Source organism: Drosophila tropicalis, unplaced genomic scaffold (genome assembly GCF_018151085.1).
Source record: "Drosophila tropicalis isolate 14030-0801.00 unplaced genomic scaffold, ASM1815108v1 contig_878, whole genome shotgun sequence".
NCBI classification, from domain to species: Eukaryota; Metazoa; Arthropoda; class Insecta; order Diptera; family Drosophilidae; genus Drosophila; species Drosophila tropicalis.
Window position 1 is genome coordinate 12,235,766 of NW_027173374.1, and position 23,123 is coordinate 12,258,888.

A 23,123-nucleotide genomic window follows, 5' to 3' on the forward strand; every position below is an offset into this window, starting at 1 on the left:
AGGCTTTAAAGGGGCACAGATGGATTGGTTGTGAGTGTGTGTCCCTGTGTGTCGGGGCTTGGGATTTTGCATCATATAATGGCAATGACGCAAGCTGTCAACTTCCCGCGGTGTTCATAAAAGTCTTGTTTTGTTTGATTGTCGCCTGGCTCATGGCTCACACACACACACACACACACACACACACACACACACACAGTTATAGTCATTGCATTTGCATTGTTATCTCATAGATACGGATGTCCGACCAACAGGCCAGAATGTTCCCACTATCCATTACCCGTACCCGTTCCATACAGGATAGCAAACATTGTTCGACATTCCATATCCATCAACTGTACATACAACATTCCTGTTGCACTCTCTCGCTTTCACTCTATCCTCCATCTATCTCACTCACTGTGTGCGTTTGTTGCAGCGGCACTTATCACTTCATTGCAGTTTTATGACGCGTCAAAATTGATGCTTAACGGTTTTTCGCGTTTCGCAGTTGGTGCATTTAGAACTCACACACAGTCAGTCAGTCATTCAGTTGGTTGTCTATGTATGTAGACCCGGTCATGGTCATGGCAATACAATGAATTTGATTTTGATGCCAATTGAGATAGTTGGCCATGTTGCAGCAACTGTTGCATATATGCAGCTTGCACTTTTTATCAATTTTACTGTCAATGGTGATGATTTCTGTTGCAATTTTTTGGTGTGATTTACATTGAACTATTCTTTAATTGAATTGAACTGATGACATAAAGTAAAACTAACAACTTATCCATAAATTTGAATAGGCATTTCCTTACTTTGATCTTTAGTTTAGACAATTTGAGGTCTAAAGAGCTAATTATTATGATCTTAGCATGTCCAACAAACGATTATGGCTTTATACAAACAGGAATAAATGTTTGGTTTAATGTAGTCTATAAAATTATATGCTAAAAATCTAGTCTTTGTTCAAGTCCTTTCAAACAACCATCTACTAACATCTTCAAGCTTTTGCAGTCAAAAAACTATTTACTTTAACTTCGATGCAATGAAAACTTAACCATCTTCTTCTTATAATCTCAAATATTTTTGGTAATCTCTATTCTGTAAGCCAAATTATTTTTCATTTTTAATACAAGAATACATATAAGCATTATCTTATGTTTAATATATGTTGATTTGTTTTTATCAATTTGTTTGGTCTGTTTTCTCTTCATCAGTTTCGTTTGATTTTATTAGAGATTTAAGGTGATTTTTATGTTCTAACAATAATCTGAGAAGTTTTTATGACAAAATAACTTTGTTTAGCGCCTGTCTCTTTCTCTCCCCTTGTCTCTATGTATCAATGAAACCATTGAAAAGAAACAAACTTTTTACGATCATTTAATTGAATCGTGAACATTTCTATTTAGTTTTTTTTTTTTATTTTCATGACTGTTCGATTGGAAAATGCACATAAAATGATTGAACAAATGAGGCAATGAAATATGGTACGAACCTTTAAAGAAAATGATCATAAAATAGTTTTCATCACAGCAAAACCAAGGGATAAAGTGCTCATTAAAATGGGCAAAGGGTTTTTATTTTTATTAATAATAATATGATTAAGTATAGAGCATAAAAAAGGCAAAATTATATATATGTAAAATAAGATACCCATTTAAATTGAGTCACTCGCGCATTGCTACGAATAGACGACAGCTGAAAGTAAAAAAACTGTACAATTTACACAACTGTCGGGCATGTGGCAAAGACTAGGACCTAGGAATAAGGACCTGGGACCCAAAAGGACGCGCATCAGTCAACACAAACAAACGCAGCCAGCCACAGGCTCAAGAATACAGAAATTACTCAAACAAAATGGTCGTAAATCGAGAGTTTGACTTCTTGTCGTCAAAAATGAGGACAGTAACAACCACTAAGCGGATTTTCAGGTAGGCAGGACCAAAAACCAGAAACCGACAAAACGGTTTTCCATCGAAAAAAGCAAAAGCAAAAACAAGAAAACCGAATATTAAGAAAAGGAAAACGTAATTGAGAAATGCAGCTGAACTTGCTGCCATGAGCGAAGAAACAGGACATACTTCGGGGAAACACATTGCAATAACAACACAAGAACAAGAGCACTAGAAAGAGAGATAGATAGATGAAGGCAGAACAAGGCACTTAGAAAAAGTCCTTGTCGTACATATAAGGGATATATGTACATATGTATGGTCCCTTGCTGGTTTTGCTGTCAAGGGGCGCAACCAGAAAATGAAACAAAACAATTGTCGATGCGCAGCAAACGATGCGTTGTTAATTTCATTACCCAAAAATTCAAACTGTGCCTCACTTTCGCTTTCACCTTCGACAATGCCAAGGATCGCTGCACATGCAAGATGACACCTTGCCCAAGGGACAGACAGACAGACAGCAAGAGAGAGACAGAGTTAGATAGAGATAGAGACTATGGCATGGATGACTTCTTGATCAACCAATTCTTTGATCCAGCTTCTGCCACTTTTTTTCGATTTTATTTCCTACACCCCTTTTTGCTGTTTTATTTCCATTTACCTTAGTATCTGTCATTTTTAATGTGCACACATTAAAATAAATTCATAAAAGTTTTGTAGGTTTCGCGTTTTTATGATCAACCCGGCCAGCATCATCGATGCATGTGTTGAATGCTTTTGCTGTTGTTGTTGTTGTCGCTTCTCAAGGATCATGCAATTTAACACATAATAGTTTATTTTGCTAATAGAAGCCAATCATAAAAGCCAACTTTTATATGCAATTTAAGTGCCGCACACACCCGTCCGTGGCACTATCAGTATTTTAGCATCAAATTAAAAACGTTGCACAGCCCACAACCACATCATGGATATGGAGGACGTCTGTCAGTCTGTCTCTCGAATCGTCCGTCGAACGAACTGAACATATTGTTTTTTATAGCGATCGTTAAAGTTTCGCATTTGCCCAAATGCTGGACATGTTTTTTGATGGCATTCGCATGGGGTAATTTTAGCAGTAGTTTTATCTGTGCGTTTAGATTGCGAATCGTGGGCCGTGTTGATTGCAAGAAAAAGATTTAAGTTATCGATATGGATGAAGATGAAATGGACTTAACCACTTGGATGAGTCAGTTCATTTAGGGAAACAAACCCTACAACAAAAATAAGTAATTATAAGTATAAAAGTCCAATTTCTCTCCAGTTTTCATAAAAATTTAATGTCAAATTACCTCAAATCAAGGCTTATTCTTTTCCAATATGTTCATTCCCACACTTCGTGGCGAAAAATAAAAACTCCTAATCATTGAAAGTCGTCTGAATATTATTGAATCTTCCCACCGTTTCGAGCTGAAGCCAAGATCGTGTAGGAGGAGCAGCACCTTAGGCTACGGTTAGACCCTGCGGGACACCTGTTTTTGGGTGGCTTCTTTTCTATTTGCCAACAGACAGCTGCCCTTTGGCCCCTTCGGTGGGGGCTTATCAGTTCAGCAAACAATCACGTGGAATTCATAACCCCGCCAACGCCAGCGTCATCATATAGTATATATCAATAGTGGAGCAGCAACAACAATGAATTCAATTGAAGGTAGCCATGTAGGTATATCAACCACCCCCCAAGCCTAGTCGTATCTTGTCTGACTAATACCATTGGGCTAATGGTAATGTTGGTTGGTCGGTGAGTCGATCGGACGGACAGACGTTGGGTTGAATGTGGCAGCAGCAGCAGCAGCACCTGAACGAAATATCAGTGATTGAGCGATCAGTTAAAACGTTTGTCTGAAGTGAACGTAGAATGATTGAGTGGATTTCACAGAGCGACTCCCTCTGTCTCCCTATATGTATGTATGTATGTACATATATCTCTCTGAAGCTATTTGCTACAATATGACGTTTATTTTTAGGGTCCAACGATAAATGATAAACGGGCCAAGACAAAAGTGTAACAACAACATTAACTCGCATTAAGTTTTGTCAAAAAAAGCATTTACTTATTTCAATGGAACATTTACCTTGGTTGTGTGTGTGTGTGTGAGTGTTTACCTTGTGGGAATTTTTTAATTTCGCCTGAAGACGACAACTAAACATGATATGAGATAGTTATGAAATGTCCAACTACTTGTGTCTGTGTTTGTGTATGTGTGGGGGGGCTCAAGTGGCTTAATTAAAAGACCCACAATCCTAACTGGGTCGGACAGACGAATATATAAAAAAGAATGAAAAAAAATAAGCAGAGACTGAGACAAACACAGAGTCTATCATCAATTTCATGTATCTAACCACGTGGCCAAGGATCGAAGTAAAGCCCATAGTTCAGCTATGTCTATGCCATGGCGAATGGTCTATAAGTTGAGAGAGTTTATGACAAAATACTTGTCAGTTTTGACAAGTTCGTTAATGGGCCTAGAAAGCAAGTGCAGTCAAGGTGTGAAATGCTCAATTAACATGAAATTTATGGCCATACCTTTTAGCTGGGGCCTAGGATCGCTCATACTGCTGCTGCTGCTGCTCAGGCTTGATGCCTTTAACCCATTAGGACAACCTGTTATTGGCCAAGGACCTTGAAGAAATGCCGAAACACAGAAACAGAAAACACCAAAAAAAAAAAAGAATTCACTGAATAACTCACCGGCAACAAGGCCAATATAATTTATGTCCCTTTTCTCGCCTAGTTCTGGGTGGGTTTTTTCTTTCTATTTGGTTGTTGCTTTTTTTTTTTTCTTTTTTTGTGTCGGTCGTAAAAACTTTCTTTTGTTTCGACGTGCGCAACTTTACGACTTTACGAGTGCCTTGGAAATTCTATCCTTGTCTCTATGTTATTTGGGAAACTCATTTTTGGAAAAGCAGTGGAGCGGCCATATAATGGAAGGGGACGAGGCCAAATCACAGCCAGCGGCCGCATCGGCAATGAAATATCAATAAAAGGAGCAACAATTTAATTTACACAACAAACTTTGACAGCTTGTAAACGATTTGGGATAGAGCTCACTCTCTCTTCGTCGTTGTCATAATGACAACACTTACTGGGCCATCAAACTGACGCATCGGGAATTTTTACGAGCCGCCGCCGCCGCTGCCGTCGAATGAGTGCGTTTTGTGGCCAAGGGCTACGGTGAAATGGAAGGGTCGGGTCGCTACGGATTGGGATTGGGTAGGGTCGGGTCGTAGCAGGTCGTACTACTCACTACTACTTCTACTCTTTCCCTTTTGTATTCCTCGTAGAACTGTCATAATTTTCTATTTATCGTGTAATTTGTAGAGCAATTTGTTGCTCGTAAAAACTCTCAAGTGAAAAAATATCATCATCATGGAATGTAATGTAATGTAATGCATGGATGGGTCATATAAAAATCGTAAAATATTTGGAAACACGGACGGGAGACGAGCGGAAATGTTGGAGAAAGTTGTGTAAACATCAGCTGAAACATTGACATTGAGTTAATGGAAAATTATAGACTGGTTTATAGACTTTGTATTTATAAACTACATGCATAACAACCAAAAGTAGTCAATTCCGTGGTATCATAAAATGTTTGGTAAGGGGGGCGGATTAAATGAAGACATTTTCACAGTAATCTTGTGATTTGATGTACGTTATAATATGGGCGTAGTTAGATACTAAGTAATCTAGTGGAAGATAAGATTCACATCTTCACTGTAGACATCCAAGTGCAGAATGGAATATACATTTGCGAGAAAAGATTTTAAGTATAATGAATAATGTTGACTCTAAAAACTTTTTCAGTAAACGAATTGTAAGTAGTTCTAGTCTGGCAGAAAACGAAGGATTAATTATAATCATTACCTTTAAAGGTATCGATTTCACTCTTAAGACTACTGACCATTAACTAGACCAAGTCAACTGCTTCCTTATCATGGCAGAAGGACATTACTTCAATGTGAATTCTAGTAAGAGGACTATATAGTATAATTCCTAAACTATGTTGACTAAAAGAAATTAAATAGAGTTCCTTAATTTGTATTCTAAGAACTTGTATTTGTTGAAAGACTTGGATTTTGTTAGGTTTTACCTGCTTTCCTATTGATTCCAAACTCAATACATTATAAAAATTAACAATATTTTTTACTTTCTTTTTCTTTAAGCCTACTTTATATTATTTCATTGAATTTATTTCTTTAAGTTACTAATCAGTTATAAAGGAAAAATTTGTCACTAAACAAGCTGCAAAAGATACTTGGCATAAGCAAGATTTCAGAGATTGGCTTACTCCTAAAACATATCCTATATCTAATTAGCAAGTATTTATATAAATAATCTCAAAAAGTCTTAAGTATTTCAAGATGTTCCTTAAAAAACTGTCTCACCTTAAACCAAACCAATAAAAAGTTAGACGAATCATAAACTCAATTACTTGGAATAATTGTTGTTTGATTAGTTTAGGTTAAGATTATACTTGCAATGAACAACCTTTTAGACATATGTATAAACAACATCTTTTAAGCCATACTCAATATGAGTAAACACATCAAAAACTTCATTTAATTTGCAATTTGACCAAAAAAAAAAAAAGAAAAGAAAAGATTTTCATAGTGATGAATTGCTTGTGTTGGCTTTTACTTTAATTAATTGCGCTTGAATATTTCAGCATTAGATTTCGATTTGAGGCAACGACTAACGATTATTTCCATTTGCATTTCGAACATAAAAAACATGCCTTTTCGAACGTAAATCAACCTAAATCCAAATAAGATTTGAGAGCCATAAAAAATTTGCTTTGTATTTGTTGCACTCAATTGCGTAGTCATGCACTGCGTATACGCAATCTAAGATCCATTTTTAGCCATATCCATCATCGTATCTGACCATAATCGTTACGCACACAAAAACACACACTCACACACAGTCACACACACACTCAGTCGACTCGAAGAGGCGCAGACACACGAAAGTATTTTGCAAATTTGCGCTCAATTAATTGCAAATAATTCATTTGTTGTTTGGGAAACGCACACAGGACAAGAAGCGCCTCCCCGACTCCTGACAGCAGACCAAACAGCTCCAAGGGCCCCAGCATTGGGGATATTTTATGGCATTTTGATTTGATTTTTGTCAAACGTGGTTGCTGCCGCCGTTTGCTCCGGCTCCGGCTCCGGCAACGGCTTGGTCCCTGGCCATAGCAATGGCTATGGCTTCAGCTTTTGACTCCATCTCTGACTCCGAATTCGTCTCCATTTCCATCTCCAGCTTCGCCTCTGACTCTCCGATTCTTGCAACTGGCCCACCCCCCGCCCACCATTGGACTCGATGGTGCTCTTTGATTTATTGCCGACCTTGTTATGTGCAGGCGCATTAGCGATATATCCATTTCACTTTCCATAATATAATGGTGGCGGGTCCAGAGCACTGAGCACTCTGCCACTCTCTGTGACAGCCCCTCGTCAAGCATCAGTGGTCGAGAGCGAGAGCGAGTGAGACAACCACATGGTGCTTTTTGGGCTATGTAAGCTGTCTTGTAAATTGGCTGGGGAAATGGCCTAGTGCGGCAGCTTACCCCTTAAATTTTATGGCAAGCCATACCAAGTGGCAGAGGGGAAAAGGCGAACCCAGTGCAATGCGGCAAAGGGGAAAATGGGGCAATCGTTTTGTATTATGGCGGATTGAATTGGTCAAGGAGATGGAGTTGGTCGGCAGAGGGGGCCGTTTGAACGAGTGAAGGGGAAGGGGAAGGGGAACGGCTATTGGCGGCGGAACGGTCATGGCTGATCTCGCATCGATGCGCCGTCGAGTCATTAAACAAAATTTATGAGTTTTGATAATTAGGAAATGCGGATTAACAACCTGAAAACGACGTCACCGCATTTAAATTTTTGCCTTCATTCCTGAAATTCGCATTTAATGTAATTCAAAAACATTTTCCTTTGATTTTTTGACTGGCTTCCTTGCAATTAAACTTTTTTAATTTGACATCAATTGGCCATAACTCGTGTCAATCTCCATATCGAAAAGATTCAGTCGCCGCATCCTTTACAACGAACAATTTAAATGTATTTTTAGTCAGCTCACAAATTTTGATTTTCGCTTCTTCTTATTTTTTGTGTATAATACAATAATCAATTAATAAATTTCATTTACTGTCTTCTAAGTATTTATTTTTGTCATGCAAATATTACATTTTTTTCAATCAGAGGCGTCGTCAGGATGCCATGTGAAAACTTTGCAAGGATTTCTTAAGCTTTGTCTCGAGAATTTAGTTTTAATATTCACCATTCAAATCATAGTCAAAAACTAAGGCATAAACCTAGTTTAAAAGATGAGAACTGTTGAAATTAACTAATTAGACACTTGCAATCTATTTCAAAGTCTTTAGTGGTGATTTATAGTTTAGTCTGCATCTAATTTCTCTCTATTTTGTAGCTTTACTTACAAAATGAAGTGCCTAATTAGGGTTTAGTCGATTAAAAGTACAACGTTTTGGTCTATTCCAATGCCAGTCTCTAAGAAATCGGAGTATTCCCCTGACTTGGTTATATAACAGTCCAAAAGTCTTCTTTACAACAATTATATTAATATAGTTAATATATATATTATGAAATGTATCTGTGTATTATAATGAAATTCAAAAATATGCATTGACGTCATATTATTGCCATATTTCCACCACTTTTCCCCCCGCCGTTTTCCTAATAACTTGTCAATCTAGCAAAGTTTGTTTTCCTTATTTGCAATCGATTCAATTATTGTGTTTAGCACTTAAAAGTTATAGTCTATAAATACGATTCTCACTACGCCCATGCCAAATGTAGCTTCGGCGACTCTTGAGCCAGTTAATCCAGCCGGTTAGACAGCATTTCCGAATTCAAAGAAGATATGAATTCGTTGCCCACATAAATCAAAACAAATTTATTTTAGTAATTTCTCAATGTTTGGAATGTTTCACTAAACCTGCAGCAACCGCAACTAAAATTTAAAAAAAAAAAAATCATGTATATGAAACTTTAAAGAATCTGTTAATCTTTAAAGTCATTCCACTTATTGCACAATGCATATTTTGTTATTAAACATTGGAAATCTAAGTATGTAATGCCATAAATTATCTTTTATTTGGATATTTGCTATATAAATATAAACTTTAAGCTTAATAACAGTTGTAAATTTCTGCAAAAGTTAACAAATATTGAAAATTAATATTCATAGACTGCCAAAAATAATGTAAATTTTACTCAAATAAAGATGTTTCGATCAAAATGATTATCTTTGGCATATATTTTTAACCTAATCTAAATTATAGCTCTGCTTTAAATGCAGATGGGAATATTTTCCGACGGCATTTTGTGAGTTAATCCTTTTTCAAGTCTATTTCATAAGTCTTATTTTTGGTTGAATCAATTTGAATCTTATCGATGACCAGGTGATAGCATGATAATTTCATCTTTAAACTGACTTTATATCGTTTAAGTGTCCGAATATCATGTTCTTTATTTGGTCCTGAGTCAATTTGGGCATGAGTAATCAATTTTTGGTCCAAGTGTATAAATATTTAAGTGTCTTCCATTCAAAGGACGGATGACCTTGCTGGCTGGCTGGATGAAAAATTAAAAATTGTTGCACTCTGTTGATTGGTCAATGTGGCGGCTGCCCTTCTCTTGGTGTAAGAGGGTGGGGGGAAGAGAAGGACTCTTCTTATTTACTTTGGTTTTCATTGTTTGGCTTATGGCTAAACAGATTGAATTTTTGGCAAGTTTTAACAAGCCCAAGAACAACAAGAATTGGAGCCTCTACTCTGTGACTCTGACCAAGTGCAAAGTCCGATAAATTGAGAGACTGAGATAGGGTGGAAAGGAACAGCAGCAGTAGCACCAGGAGCAGGACATGACCGGGCTTGGTGTACCTTATCGAAATGCCAACACACTCGAAACAACGTTTAATTAGAGTTTGTTGTTTATTTATTTGCTTGGCTGCTCCTGGACGGACGGTGGCGTACTCGTAGTCATCGTCATCGTCGTCGTCGTCGAGGTTGGCGGCGCGTCGTGTGCCGACCATTTGGTTGACCATATAGACTGTCGGCGTTTGGGAATGAGTATGGGTATGGACGTTGGGTATGTGTCTGGGTATGGGCCTGCAGTTTTCGACCATTAATAATTTCATTGAGTGCGTTGTGTTTTCTCGACTCTCTCTCTCTCAGTCTCTCTGTTGTTGTTATTATTATTTGTACAACGAGCTGGTGGCGGCTTCCGTTCTTCCTACACCCAGCAAGCCGTCAGTGTTCCTTCCTGTTAACCCCCAACCATCTAGGTGGCCACCACCTACTTCTCCTCCTTCTCCTCGTGTTTTCTCTTGTAATATACATAGAGTGAACCCGGACGCCAACATTATGGTTTGCCATGTGGCTGTCAATGCTAGTTGAGGGGGTCAAAGTAATTTTGGAGTAGAATATATTTTTGAACATTTCATGAGAAGCATTTTCTTCTTTGTGTTTTTGGCATTATTTAAGATTTTCCATGTTATTTACTCTCTTGTCGCGGAACTGACGAACTATAAACTAGAAATCGGCACTTGCACACACACACACAAAGAGTATTCTTGGCTTTCGATGTCCGTAGTCCGATGTACATACATGCATGTCCTTGCTGCTTGCTCCTTACTGCTGGCTTCTGGCTCCTCTGTTTCATTTCTGCTGTGGTCATGCGATAATAATATTTGTTATTTACTTTAACGGAAGGAACAACAAAAACGGAAATGCACATAAATTTATTTTTTCCTTAGATTATTATTTGTTCGCTTTCTTTCTCCTTCCCTTTCTCCAACAGTTTCTTGCTCTATCTCATTCTCCTTCTTTGGTTTTCTTGGCGACAGTTTTTTCTTTGTTCTAATTCTTTTCTCTTTTTTTTTGGCTTTTTAAATTGCTTTTTTCGACAAGTTGGCAAATTTTGTTCGTAAACTTTGATTAAGAAAAATATTTACTTGGGTTTTCTTCATTTTGAAATTGTTTCTACAATATTTGATTTAATATTTAAGTTGGTTCAAATACGAAATTTGATATAGAGCTTCGTTTGGGACTGGGGGCTTCCTTCTTGAGTATCGTATAATGATTATTAGAAGTCATGCAATATATATACATAAGTATTATCTCGATTGCTAGGATTTGGTATTCTTAATAATTCCAAGTGTTTTTATGCTTAAACTTAACTAAGAGTCTCCCCGTTAACATCGAAATGCCAAGTGTCTCCTTCTTTCTGTTAATTTAGTTATCAAGTATCAATCCCTAAGTAGTTTTTCATTAGAAAAACGTTTTGTGTGTGTGTGTGTGTGTAAAAGTGATTTTCACTTCATTCCATTGCCCTCCCTAACACTCACTCACTCCCCTACACCCCCTCTCTCCATGACAGTTTCAAGTGGTTTTTCTGGGCAATCAATCAAAAAGAAAACATTTTTTCTGTCTACCAAAAACAAAGGCCAGACAAATGTGCCCATAGAAGATCATTTTAGCCAGAGGAAGAGAAGAGAATGGAGAGGAGGATGGCAATGGGGATGAGTAGAAAGACATCATGAGTCAGAGGAACACATGTGGTCACAGGCTGACAGGACAGTGTATAGGGAATGTATATCTTAATCCATGCCGTTTCCTCATTTGCATTTGGTACATCCAACATCCAATATACATACATATCTAATGACAAGTTTTAAACAAGATTCTTTTTCGCTTCTTTCCGTTTCAGGTAAAGTATGAGTGAGTGAAAACCTAGCACACAGGTAAGTGTAGAAGATAAAGCCTTAATACATTAAGTTTTGACCCACCAATGAATGTTAAAGTTATAACTGACAAATGGCAATCGTTTAGTAAGTGTTTTTTGTTTTGGTTTGTTGGCTTTAAACTTTTGGCCCAAAAATGCCAACAGAAAGAATGAGATAAGTTAAAGCGTGTTGGTGTTCTCGACCTGAATCCGGATTCGGTCATTTTGTTGACGCCGTCGGCAGCCGCCATTGACAGTTGTGAACTAGTTGTTGTTGTTGGTTTGGATGTCGGGGGCTGCTGTCAAAAGCAGACGTCCCACTGACGGAATAACAACAACGTGTCCATGTCAGTCTATTGGCCAGGACTTTTTCGGGCGCTCATCCTGGGCGCCGTCGTCGCCGTCGCCAATGACCGGCATATTTTATTTATATCTTTTGGCATCGATTTTTCGTCTGACATTTCGCCTTGAATCATGGGACAAATGACACTATATATCAGCAAAAATTTGCTTGCGCCCGAGTTGAATGACTTGCCGGGACGTGGGTGGGTGTGAGTACGTTGTCCTGCCGCGTCTGCTGCCTCTAGGACAGGTAGAGAAAGCAAAGTCCTTAAGCCTTTTATGGCTCCTGAGCCAAGGCAAGCGTTGAAAGTCACAAATTTCGTTTCGTAAAATGGGCAAAAATGATTAAGGGCAAAAAGGTGAAGTTATAACTAAAAATAAAAGGTGAAGGTAAAGTATGTATGTAAAAAGGACATCAACAGGTAAAACGTATGCATCTCTCTTTTAAATACAGGTAAAAGGTTAAACCGTAAAAGAACAAAATATGTGATCGAAAACTCTTCGGTATAAAACTCCAATGTGCAACGGCTCTCAAACTGTACGCGCCTGTTCAAACAGCTGATTCGTTGTGCCATAAACCGTTCATTTATGTATATATATAGTGCCGACTCTTTCTCACCGAGACTGCGGCGAATTCGGTACGCGCGCGAAACAAAAACAAACCATTAACAAGACATGCTCTCTCTCCGGTTTGTGTGTGTGTGTGTGTGTGAGAGAGCCATATGTGTGTTTGTGTGTGTGTACGGTGCACTTGTCTGTCAAGATTATGGCGGTTTTCACTCACAATTTGCCGCCGAGTTTTTGGGGGGCTGGCGGCCAAATAAGAAAAGCAACGCGCCATTGCCCCATCGCCCCATCTCAAAACGCCGACGGCAACTCCTATTTTTCTTTTTCTTTTGCATGCATGTGCCATTTGCCATTTTCTTTTGCATAGAAATAGGAATGAGTGCCTTTTTGAGTGAGTCGAATGAGTGAGTGAATACGACTTGCTCTCTCGAAGGTCCTTACGCAGCTTCTGCTTCTGCTGCGAGGAGGAAGCAAAAGGCTGGCCATCAACTTGATATCGTGTCGTCGTCTTCATCTTTGCTGTCGCTCGCTCGTCGTTTTCATTTGATAAATTTGCGTTTATAAGAAAGAGATGAATTGTCATGCACAACAGCAGCAGCAGCGGCAGCCAAAGCAGCAACAACTGAAGGGGGGCGTGTGTACATACATATAGATGTTATGGGCTCTCTCTTCTCTGCATCTGTGTATGTGTGTGAGCGAACAACGGTTGGCGCTCAGTTGGGGCCGCTTTAAATCATATTGGCTGCCCCTCTGTGTATTGGTGTGCTGCTCTAGTGGCTGTGTGTGTGTGTGGAGCTTTCTCAACGCCACATTTTTCGCTCGCCGACGACCATTCAATGTCGCTCAACGCCAGCTCGCTCGCTCGTCTGGGATTGGAAGTTTCCAAAATGCAATTTTGCTGCCTTTTGCCTTGAGGTTTTCGTCTTATTATCAGAGACGACGACAACGACAACGACGACGACGACTACAACCAAGACGACTCCTTTTTGTGGGTGGAGACCTGGCAATGTTTTTTTTTATTTCTCTTGCCATTTTTTTTTTTTTAGCAGTTTGTTCGTTTTGTCTTCTTCTTCTTCTTCTACCTCTGTTTTGTTCTGTTTTTAGCTGATTTAAATTTCATGGTCTCTTCAATTTAGCCAAGTTTTAATATTAAATTAAATTAAATTCCTTTGGCATTTTTCTTCATTCAGCAATTGGGATAAAAAATGTATATAGGCATTCTCTCCTCTCCCCCAACTAGAGATTCGCCATACAAATACAAATTGTAAATAAAGAAATGCTTAAGAAATAGAATTGTTTTTATTTGAAAATATTTTAATTTGATTTGAAATTCTTCTAATCTCAGCTAAAGTATTTATATTTTTGGTTTATTACTTATCAATCAAAATCTAAAGACAAAACTTTTTTTGTTGCTTAAGATATAGCAATCAAGTCTTTGAAACTTGAGTTATTTATTGCATTTAATTGAATTCTCAAACATTGTTTCTTATTGCACTTTGAGCAAGAGAAGAAAAAACGAAAAATTTGCATTGAAATTTCAACACCTTGCCCAGATGAGATGAAAGGGGGGAAAAATGTATCGCAAAACCGCAAATCAATCAATGTCTCATAAATTTGTCAAAGTGCCGACAGTTAGACAAGAGCCAGACCAAAGAGCCGATACTTTGCCTCTCCCCTTCTCCCTTCCAAACACACACAATGTTTCGTCTCTCTCGTTTGCAAAATGATCAGCTGATTCAGTTTATTATTTAACTTGTAAAAATGAAATGGAAACCAGATTAAGTGCAGCATCATCATCGTCATCATCATCTTCTTTGATGCCACATCCTTGCCAGAACTAGAGCCAACGTAGCCAAGCAAAACAAACAACAGAGCAATTTTTCATTTTCCTAAAAACGCAAAAACCGGCGCGGCCAAACATTGGCAACATTGGAGCTTCGTTGGCGTCAAAATGAAAATGGCGACGGGCGCCGCCGTTAGCCAAGCTTGTTGGTTGTTCCATCCAAAAAGGATGCCCAGAAACCAAAAAAAATAAAAAACACACAGAAAGGAAAACAAAACGTTGTTGAAAAATTGCCTGGGAATATGTGTTAACTGCTTTTTAAACTGCCACGAGGACGACGACACGACAATGTTGCCAGCAACAGCAACCGAAACGGCAACAGCAACAACAACAACTGCAGCAATAACAAAACGTGGCCAGGATATGCATTTTTGGGCAGTTTAATTTATCGGCTCGCGATTTGTTATTGCCTCCCGTTCGCCCCTCAAAAACAAAAAATAAAGTTCACGGCGCGAACAGCTGTTTGTCTCGTTGTTGTTGTTGTTGTTGTTGGTGGTGTTCATGTTATTGTTGGTTTTATTATTGCTGCGTTTATTTGGTGGCAGGATCATTGGCCAAGTGGCTGGATCACAACGCCATGACGTCGACAACGACAACAACAATAACTAACGTTCTTGCAACTTTTTTGAAGGCGTTGCCTATTTGTCTGTCAATGTGTGAGTGCGTAAGCTTGTGAGTGTGTGGAACTTGAGTGAGTGACTGTCTGTATAAAAGTCTGTGTGTGTGTGAAAAGAGTGCAAAAAAATGCGGTTGAGCGAAAGCTGACGGACACTGTCTGGAGGTGGAACTGGAGCTCTAAAGTCGGGCTAGCAAAACACCTGAAAGCACTCACTGAGGCCACTCACAGGCACAGGTGAGTGGTGACAAAGGGGGCGGGGAGCAGTCGTTGAGAAGACTGAACGGCAAACTGATGCAAACTGCCACTCACTCAAGCGAAAATAACAAATGGGATTGGTTTTTGCTGATTTTCAACGCACGCACCAGAAGAGACGTTGTTACAGCAACAACAACAATACCAACACCAACAACAGCAACAGCAGCGAAAAAACAGTCAGCAGCAACAGCAGAGAGCGGCAAACGGCCAAAAAACCTATAAGCCGTCTCCTTTTGGCCAAAGCCAAATAAATTTCAAAACGAAAACGCACGACGACAACGACAACAACGACGACGACGACAACAACGACGAGCGTTGCGCAAAAAGAGGCGAAAAACAAACACGAGCAACCAAAACGAACAGCAACGACAGCAGCAGCAACAACAAGAGTAAAAACGGAAAGAAAAAAAAAAAAACAAAAATTGAAAGAACGCTGAGCGCAGCAGCGACAGAGCAACAGAGCAGAGCAATGTTGGGGATTGTGACAAGTGTGTGTATGACAGAAAAGGCTACAAATCCGTCATCATCCTTGTGGGCCCCATTTTGTTGGGGCGAAGAAGAGAGCGAGCGCTCGCCGTCGAAGAAAGCGCCTGCGCTCTGCAACCCTAAAGCAAATTCGCCGCACCACCACACACAGACACACATAAACACTCACACTACACTCACCAACTCACTCATTTACTCACAAACACTTGGGCACTCAACAATTCGCCGGAGCGTGCGCATCGAGCAAGAAAATGTATTGTATAGCCATCGCATTCGCACCACTGGGAAATTTACGAGCCTTAATGGCACAATTGTTGCGTCGCCTCCCATGAATGTATGAGTATGAGTGTGCAGCTGCATGTATTCGTATAAGTGTGTGTGTGCATGAGTGTATGAGTGGGCCTGGCCTGAACCAAAATGGCCCAAAATGATTGACAAGCCCAGTGTGTATTTGCCTTCGAAACGCGTACGACGTGTGTGCTGTCTGTGTTGTGTGCGAAGTAGCGAGAAAACGCCGAAGCCGTCGCACTAAACGCCGCCGCAGTCGTTGAGAAAAAATTATTATTATTATTATTATTATTGCTATTGCCCCAGCATTATTATAATTATTACCCATTGCCGCCGCCGCACAATAACAACATCGAAAAGAAGAAACACAATAATAAAGAGAAAAAACCGCGAGAATCAAGCAGCCAAAGCAAACCAAAGGCTCCGCGATCATTTCACCAAATATATGCATATATAGAATATTAATTCGTTCGATCGGCGGGTAATCGCGTTATTCCGTCGTTAAAAGTGTGTGTACGTTACCGGGGTCCGCCGTGGGCCACCGTCACCGCAGCCGCCGCCGCCGCCGTAGCCCTTCGTGCCGACGCTAAAATCGTGAAATTTTCACTGATCATCCCAGAATAGAGACAAATATATATCTATAACTTGATCTTGATTCTCTGTTAGCTAGCAGTTGCCACAGTTGAAGAGACAAAAAAAAAAAAAACTAAGCCCTCAAAAACTCTTAAGGAACAAAAGTCTCCGTTTCTTTTCGATTCATTTCATCACAAGTTTTCGCGTTTTTTTCGTTAATATTATATAGTATATAGTATGTAGAAGCAGCTGTGATAAATAGTGCGCATATTATACGAAAGCAACAAAACAAAACAAGTAAAAATAAAAAGTAACACAACAAAAAAACACAAAAAGTATACGACTAGAAACAACAACAAGAACAACTTCAACTACAACTGCAACACGAAATTGAAGACAAGGCCGAAATAGAGAGCAAGCAGGCCAGCTGCAAGGATCACAAGAAATGGATTTATGACAACTAACAACAAGATCGCTTCAAGGCAACAACAATTATGTTGTTTGGCCAGCAACAGCAAAACCGACAACAACAACGGCTAACTAAACTAAATGATTACAAATTGTATACGATTTTTACAAACAAGAATCAAGGAGCAAATTAAATATGTAAATATTCTATAAACATTTATACTTAACAACACAACAACTGCAACAACAAAAACATAAAAATATATATTAAAAAATCAAGTTGAAAGATCTCCCGCAACGCGCGCGTAACTACAACAACAACCAAGTATACCAACAAACAAAACAACAACAAAATTATTATACTAATAATACATAAATCTAAATAAAACAAAAAAAAGTAAAAGATTTAACAAATGTGCCTGTGTTAAAACCAACAACTACAACAACCAACAACAACAACAACAACCAGCATCAAGTTGATGTAGAATAATAATACAACAAAAAAAAAAAGTGCAAAAGCAGAAAAAAAAGAGAGAAAAATAAAAAGAAAACTGCATATTTTTATTTGTGAGTGTAAGAAAGAAAAAGCAAAAAAACAAAATCTATAAACCGAAATACCAAAGCATCATAGCAGGAGGCCCAACTGAAGATCTTCATCTCTCCGGCAGCAAGAAGAGCAGCCGCAACAACAACAACAACAACAACAAGAATCCAAATCATCATCCAGACGACCGACACAAGGGACGTGGGCCCCTAGTTTTGTGTTGCGCCGCCAACTGTCGTCTCTACACTAAAAGTGGCACAAATCGGGTTAGAAGTCGCTCCCAGAGCATTAATGGCTCAGCCTAGGGTAAGTACAAATCGAAACAAAAAAAAAAAAAACAAAAACTTCCATTTGATGAGAGCAAGTGTCTGTGTTCTGTCCCAGTGTCAATAAGCGACGGCAAAACTTGAATCATTCCACGATTAATTTTTCGCGACGGCATTTTCCTTTTTCCTTGAAACGAGTAAAATGCATTGCCGACGCTAAAAATCAAAATAGAAAAGTGACAAGTGCAGTTGGTCTTAGTTGAGGCAATAGATTAATAATGAAATCAGTGTAAATGAAATGGTTGAAGTTTTATAGAACCATTCTGAATGGTTTGTTTAGTGCAAGAAGCTAGAAAACTAGAAACAAACTAATAGAAAGACTTCTTTGCAACTCCAGAGTCTAACTACTTATAGAACTAAGCTCTCTATGTGCTATGCTTAAGTCTTAAGACAACAAACTTAACTTCAAGTTACTTGCTCTTGCACCTTGCATACAATATGCCTATATATAAACAAGTTCTCCTTAAAGAAAAAACGTCTAACATTTTTTGGAAACGAAATCTTCACTCAATGAAACCCAAAGATAATTAATATCGTCTGTCTGAGAGTCTACACATAGTTTAATTTGTAGCAACCTTTTGAATGATTTATGCGGGTCATTAGACTAGTGTGCGTAATTATTTGATTTATATATGTGTGTGTTTGAATACATATATATATAAATATTTCGATCTTGGCATTGGCATCTTCTGAATCTTCAACACTTGACATCAAATCAAGAAACACAAAAGTCTCCCTTTTAGTTTGTATGTATGTATATTGATTTACAATGTTTAATACTTGTTTATAAATCCTCAGAAGTTATCATAAATAAAATGCTAATCAGCTGACTGATGGAATACTCATTCTCTAGTTACCTAAATCGGAGTTGGTTATTTAGTTAGTTTAGGCTTTTTATCAATTGATTAGCATGCATATGCGAAATGAACTTGATTCTTTTTTACTCTCTTTAACTTGAAGTTTGTATTGGTAATTAGCATGTGTGTGTGTGTGTGTGTCTGTGTGTGTGTGTTGAATTATGACAGGCCATATACCTACATATATCTCTGTATATATAGAGGTAGACCGAATCAGCTCTGGGACAGCCAGTAAAAATACAAAAATGAAAGAAAATGCAAAAATGCCCGCGGGAATTTTTGTGGTGATTTTTATGTGGTGGCTGTTTGCCGTTCTCCGTTCTCCTCTGGCGAATAAAATTTACGCTTGTGGTTTAATACACAATTCCTGTCCCAAAGACCAATGGGTCTGCCCCACTCCTTTAGTTGTTGTTGTTGTCGTCCTGGTTTCCCAATCCCTTCCCTATGGTATATTGTCTCCTGCTGTCGGGCATTTCCATTCCATTCCATTTCAATTCCATCAAATGAATTTTTTTCGGTGCCGTATATATGTACATACATATATATACGGGTAAGCTCCTCTTGGTTGCCGGAACGTGTGTGTGCATTTGATGCATATAATTTTATTGCACAGCACACACACACACACACACACACATATATACATTTTGGTCCAAACATTTTACCATATTCATTCAGAGAGCTCTGCGGTTTTATTATTTACAATTTTATATATATATATTTTCATTTTTCATGGCTCGCATTGTCGAGATGCTCTTTTATAATTTTCACTTTTGTGCGTTACGCGAAAAATGGCGGGAAGCAATTTTTATATTTAATTTGATTATTTTATGCCTTTGCCCAGTTAATGAAAAAAAAAGAGAAAAAAAATGGCAACAAATCTGTTGCAACAACAAATGCAATTTCTGCAATGCAGCTGCCGCATTTACCATCTCTTTCCCCACTCTCTCTCTCTCTCCCTCTCTCTTTCTGTGTGTTTGTGGGTCCCCAGCCCCCCACTCCTTCAAAATGGGCCCAACCACGGCAATTCAACAAAAATTGTTTTGGTGTTATTTTAATTTAAAGGTTAACCGCAGCGTAATTTGTGGCATAAAATATAATTCGTCTAGTGTGTGTGTGTGTGTGTGCAAGAGGAACAAAAAAAAAAAAAGAAGGCTAAATCAAATAGAAGAAATAAAATAACAACAAAAACCAAATTGTAGCTCGTAGTTTGCTGCAACTGCAAAATGCCATTCAATGTGGCTATGTTCGTTCGACATTCAAACGATTTGCAATTTGTGTGTGCTCAGAGTTTTTATTAGAGAAAAAAAAAAGAAGAAGAATGTTGTATTTGTATTTGCAGTATATACAAAAATAATGACTATAAACCAGATTTCTAAGAAATAAAACAAGTCCGAGATGTGTTGTGTATATGTAGTTGATCTCTTTGGGTGGCATTAGTTTGATATGAGTATAAAAAGAATCTAGATTGTTGTATTGAAAACAGGAAAAGTCTATGAATTTTACTATGATTATTATATGTATTTAAAACTGATTAAGTTTGAGTTCTGAAAAGGACAAATTAACTAAAAATTCAAAGCCAAATCTTTGTCAAACCTTATCGAATACTTTTAGATTGAAACGTTGTCTCATTTTGGAATGAGTCAGCCAGAGTTGAAGTTTGAACTTTTGAGTTTCGAGTTTTGAGTACCTTGTAACCCCCCGCCCGCCCGGCCCTTTTTAGAACCGAAAATGGAAAATATTTATAAACAAATTATATATGCATATTTTGCAGACCTTATAATAACTTCTCTCCTCTCTTTGACCCCTATCGACTCTATATGTATGTAGTTGTTGTTTCGTGTGCTAAAGAGCTTCATGTTTAATGATCAAATTGCGTGCCTCGCCTCGGTCTTCTTCTTCTTTCTCCACTTTTCGCTCATGTTCTCTACTTCTACATACATACGTACATACTTCTGATGGCAGGGCTCCTCTCACATCGGTTGCGCCTCCTGGTGCCTGGTGCGTTAGTTAGTTTGCCAAGTTTTTGCCTTTTGACGAGGTCGTCGTCGTCGTCGTTTTTTGTGTTTTGCTCTGAAAATCGTCTTATAAATTTTTTAAATATTTCTTTACAACAACAACAACATCAATATGATTTGTAATTTCCCCAAACATTAGGCCAAAAATGCTGCTCATGGCTAATTTTCCATCAAAGTCAAGTAACTTACAAATGAAACTGACTCTGTTCAGTTCAGTTCAGTCTCTTGCTAGTCTATGCCCTCGAAAAAAGAAGAAAAAATGAAATAAGTTTTAAACTCATCCGCACGGTTGGTGTTGGTGTTGGTGTTTGGGTCGGGATCGAGGAGGCAGGCAAGTTGGTCGGAGAAATCATTTAGACAAGTTGCACGCCGCTCATTAAATTAAATGAGCCATCAGCACGCAATTTATTTTAGTATTTTTGAGTAACTTTTTGTTGCTGTTGTTCTCTTCTCCGTCTTTTTTTGTTTTTTAGTCTTTCTCCTCTTAGAGAAGCCACTCACTCTCTCTATCTCACTCTCTCTCTCTCTATTAGGGCAAAAATAAATCACTTTTGTTGTGTATTTTGTTCGGAAAATTTAATTAAATACATTGGCTGATGATTCTTCAAGTGCTTAAGTAAATTGCATAAAACTAAAGTGTAGGAAAATGTTCTTGTCATTGTCAAAATAACAACAATAACAACAAAGAGATTTTTTTTTTAAATGTTGTACAACATTTTTGGTGCTAATGTTCTTTTGGCATTTTTTTTGTTTAACAATATTTGTTATTCATTTTCGTTCTTCTTTTAATTTAATAAATGCTTCAAACTGACGTCATTTGTTATTTGATTTTTGATAAATGTTAAAGCGCCAAGAATTCTATTTCGCCTGATTTAAATTTAGCAGTCTCTCTGTCTCTCTCTCTCTCAGAGTTTTTTAAACTTTTCGAAAAAGCAATTTAAAAATATGCGCACGTTTTTGTTGCTCTATTAAGAACATAATTTTCGATCTCATTCCGTTGGCATTTATGTTCTTAATCAGACATTAAAATAATATAAATCAAACAGGCTTAGAAGAAACTAAGTGATTAACAGGACCTCTGACAACTTTTTAATCTCAAGGAAGTGAATTTCTTAAAAAGTAAACTTCAATTAAATAAAATTAAGAAGATTTAAACTAATTCAAGTCATTCTATTCTCTAAAAACCTCTTCTTAAAATCTTAGAAAGTTTGTCTGAATAGTTTTTCATTTGTCATTAACTTCCATTTCGATATTTTTGCACAGATCGAACAATTATATTAATGTTCTTTGAGAATATTGTTTGAAAAAGTATAAAAAAAAGATGCATATTATAATATTGAGATAGTTTTCTTAAATACATAGACAAATCTATATCTATGTGTGTCTATATAGAGCGTGTTTCGAATGTTGCAACTGTAAATTAAAATAACACCAAAGCACGCAACAAAAATTAATTGTCTAACACCAAATAAACTTTGAAACCAAAAAAAAAAATACAAAAACTGGGCGTGGTATGCCTTGAAAATGACTTGAGGCACACCTACTATTATTCTGAGGGTCGGCTTTTGCGGCTCGTCTGCTAATTAAGCAAGCCAAAAACCGAAAACCGAAAGAAATTCAAATACAACATGATAAACAATTAATTTTGATTAGCCGCCTGCAATTAAGGCAAGAGAGAGAGAGAAAGACCACAAAAAGAAAAGAAAAGCAAAAGTTAAAGTTAAAAACCTCCTAAAAAAAAAAGGGGGAAAAGAAATCAATAGACATATGCCTAAACATTTATATGGAGCATCGCACACAGATATAGATATACACAAACACAAACACACACACACATATGCAGGCATTGGCGGCCATTGTCACCATTTTGACCAACAAACACACACACACGAGAGAGAGAGGGAGACGGAGCCTAGGCTTGGCTGCATTCTGCAGTTTTTGCCACCTCTCATAACTCTTTCGCTGTCTGGGCTCTGGTCAGTTAGATAAAGTTTCTCCCTGGCCAACACACACACACACACAACAACAGCAATGTCCTTGTTGTCCTCTTTCCAGCCTAGTTTCAAGTTCAGTATGAATTTTAGGCAAATATTTCTCAATATCTGCGTGTGTGTGTGGGTTTTCTGTTGGCCATGGCCACAGCTTTAAGTGGGTAAATGATTTTCATTAACATTTAAAGCTGACTGAAAATAAAAAAACACACACATACACATGCACACTACAACTTCAATTGAGTTGACTTAATGTCGCTTAAACACGACACACACACACATACAACTAGGACATTTTACTGGGGGTCCTCTGAAGTTTGAGCCTGCCAGTGACAGTTGAGCA

The 23,123-nt window shown here is 38.0% G+C and overlaps 1 protein-coding gene across 3 annotated transcripts in view; it reads left to right on the forward strand.

Annotated features, from left to right (window-relative positions):
• Positions 1–16,205: 16,205 nt before the first annotated feature.
• hth (homothorax) overlaps positions 16,206–23,123 on the forward strand; it is a 111,341-nt gene continuing 104,423 nt past the window's right edge. For 2 of the 3 annotated variants that reach the window (XM_068301987.1, XM_068301988.1), the window contains exon 1: positions 16,206–17,894. In XM_068301987.1, the coding sequence (XP_068158088.1) occupies positions 17,880–17,894 (15 nt within the window). In that variant the 5' untranslated portion in view covers positions 16,206–17,879. The remainder of the gene's footprint in view (positions 17,895–23,123) is intronic. The other variant, XM_068301989.1, reaches the window with a different exon arrangement.